At 54.5% G+C, this 942-nt stretch overlaps 1 protein-coding gene across 1 annotated transcript; it reads left to right on the plus strand.

The window, feature by feature from the left end:
- LOC127208157 (olfactory receptor 1D2-like) lies at window positions 1-942 on the plus strand. The gene has a single exon (XM_051167538.1). It carries the CDS (start codon window positions 1-3, stop codon window positions 940-942), a length of 942 nt encoding a protein of 313 aa, XP_051023495.1.

Raw genomic sequence — 942 nt, forward strand, 5'->3', positions numbered from 1 at the left:
ATGTCCAAGGGGAGGGAGAACGAGACTGGCATCAGTGAGTTTATCCTTCTTGGCATCACCAATGACCCACAGCAGCAACAGATCCTCTTCTGGGCCTTCCTGTGCATGTACCTGGTCACCGTGGTTGGGAACGCACTCATTTTCCTGGCCATCAGCTCTGACTCCCGCCTGCACACCCCCATGTACTTCTTCCTCGCCAACCTTTCCTTTGTTGACATCTGCTTCACCACCAACCTCATCCCCAGGCTCCTGGCTAGCCATGTGGCCGGAACACGGACCATCTCTTACACCCACTGCCTGACTCAGATGTACTTTCTCATCTCCTTTGCCAATGTGGACACCTTTCTGCTGGCTGCCATGGCCTTGGACAGATTCGTGGCCATCTGCTACCCACTGCAGTACTGCACCATCATAACCCCCAAGCTCTGTGGGGGGCTGGCAGCCGTTGTGTGGGTGTGCTCTGGCCTCATCTCTCTGGTGCACACACTGCTCATGAGCAGACTGACCTTCTGCTCCTCGCCTCCGGAGATCTCTCACTTCTACTGTGATGCTTACCTGCTCATGAAGTTGGCCTGCTCAGACACACGAGTCAACCAACGTGTCTTCCTGGGGGCCGTGGTCCTCTTTGTGGCCCCCTGCATCCTCATCGTGGTCTCTTATGTCCGTATCACTATGGCGGTCCTCCAGATACCCTCTGCCAAGGGCAGGCACAAAGCATTTTCCACATGTAGCTCGCACTTGTCTGTGGTCACTCTGTTCTATGGGACAGTTCTGGGGATCTATATAAGGCCTCCAGATTCCTTTTCCACCCAGGACACGGTGGCCACCATCATGTATACTGTGGTAACCCCTATGCTGAACCCCTTCATTTACAGCCTGAGGAACAAGGACATGAAGGAGGCAGTGACAAGACTCCTCAACAGGGTCTCGAAGTCCTCTTAG

The sequence above is a fragment of the Acomys russatus genome, chromosome 25 (assembly GCF_903995435.1).
Source record: "Acomys russatus chromosome 25, mAcoRus1.1, whole genome shotgun sequence".
NCBI classification, from domain to species: Eukaryota; Metazoa; Chordata; class Mammalia; order Rodentia; family Muridae; genus Acomys; species Acomys russatus.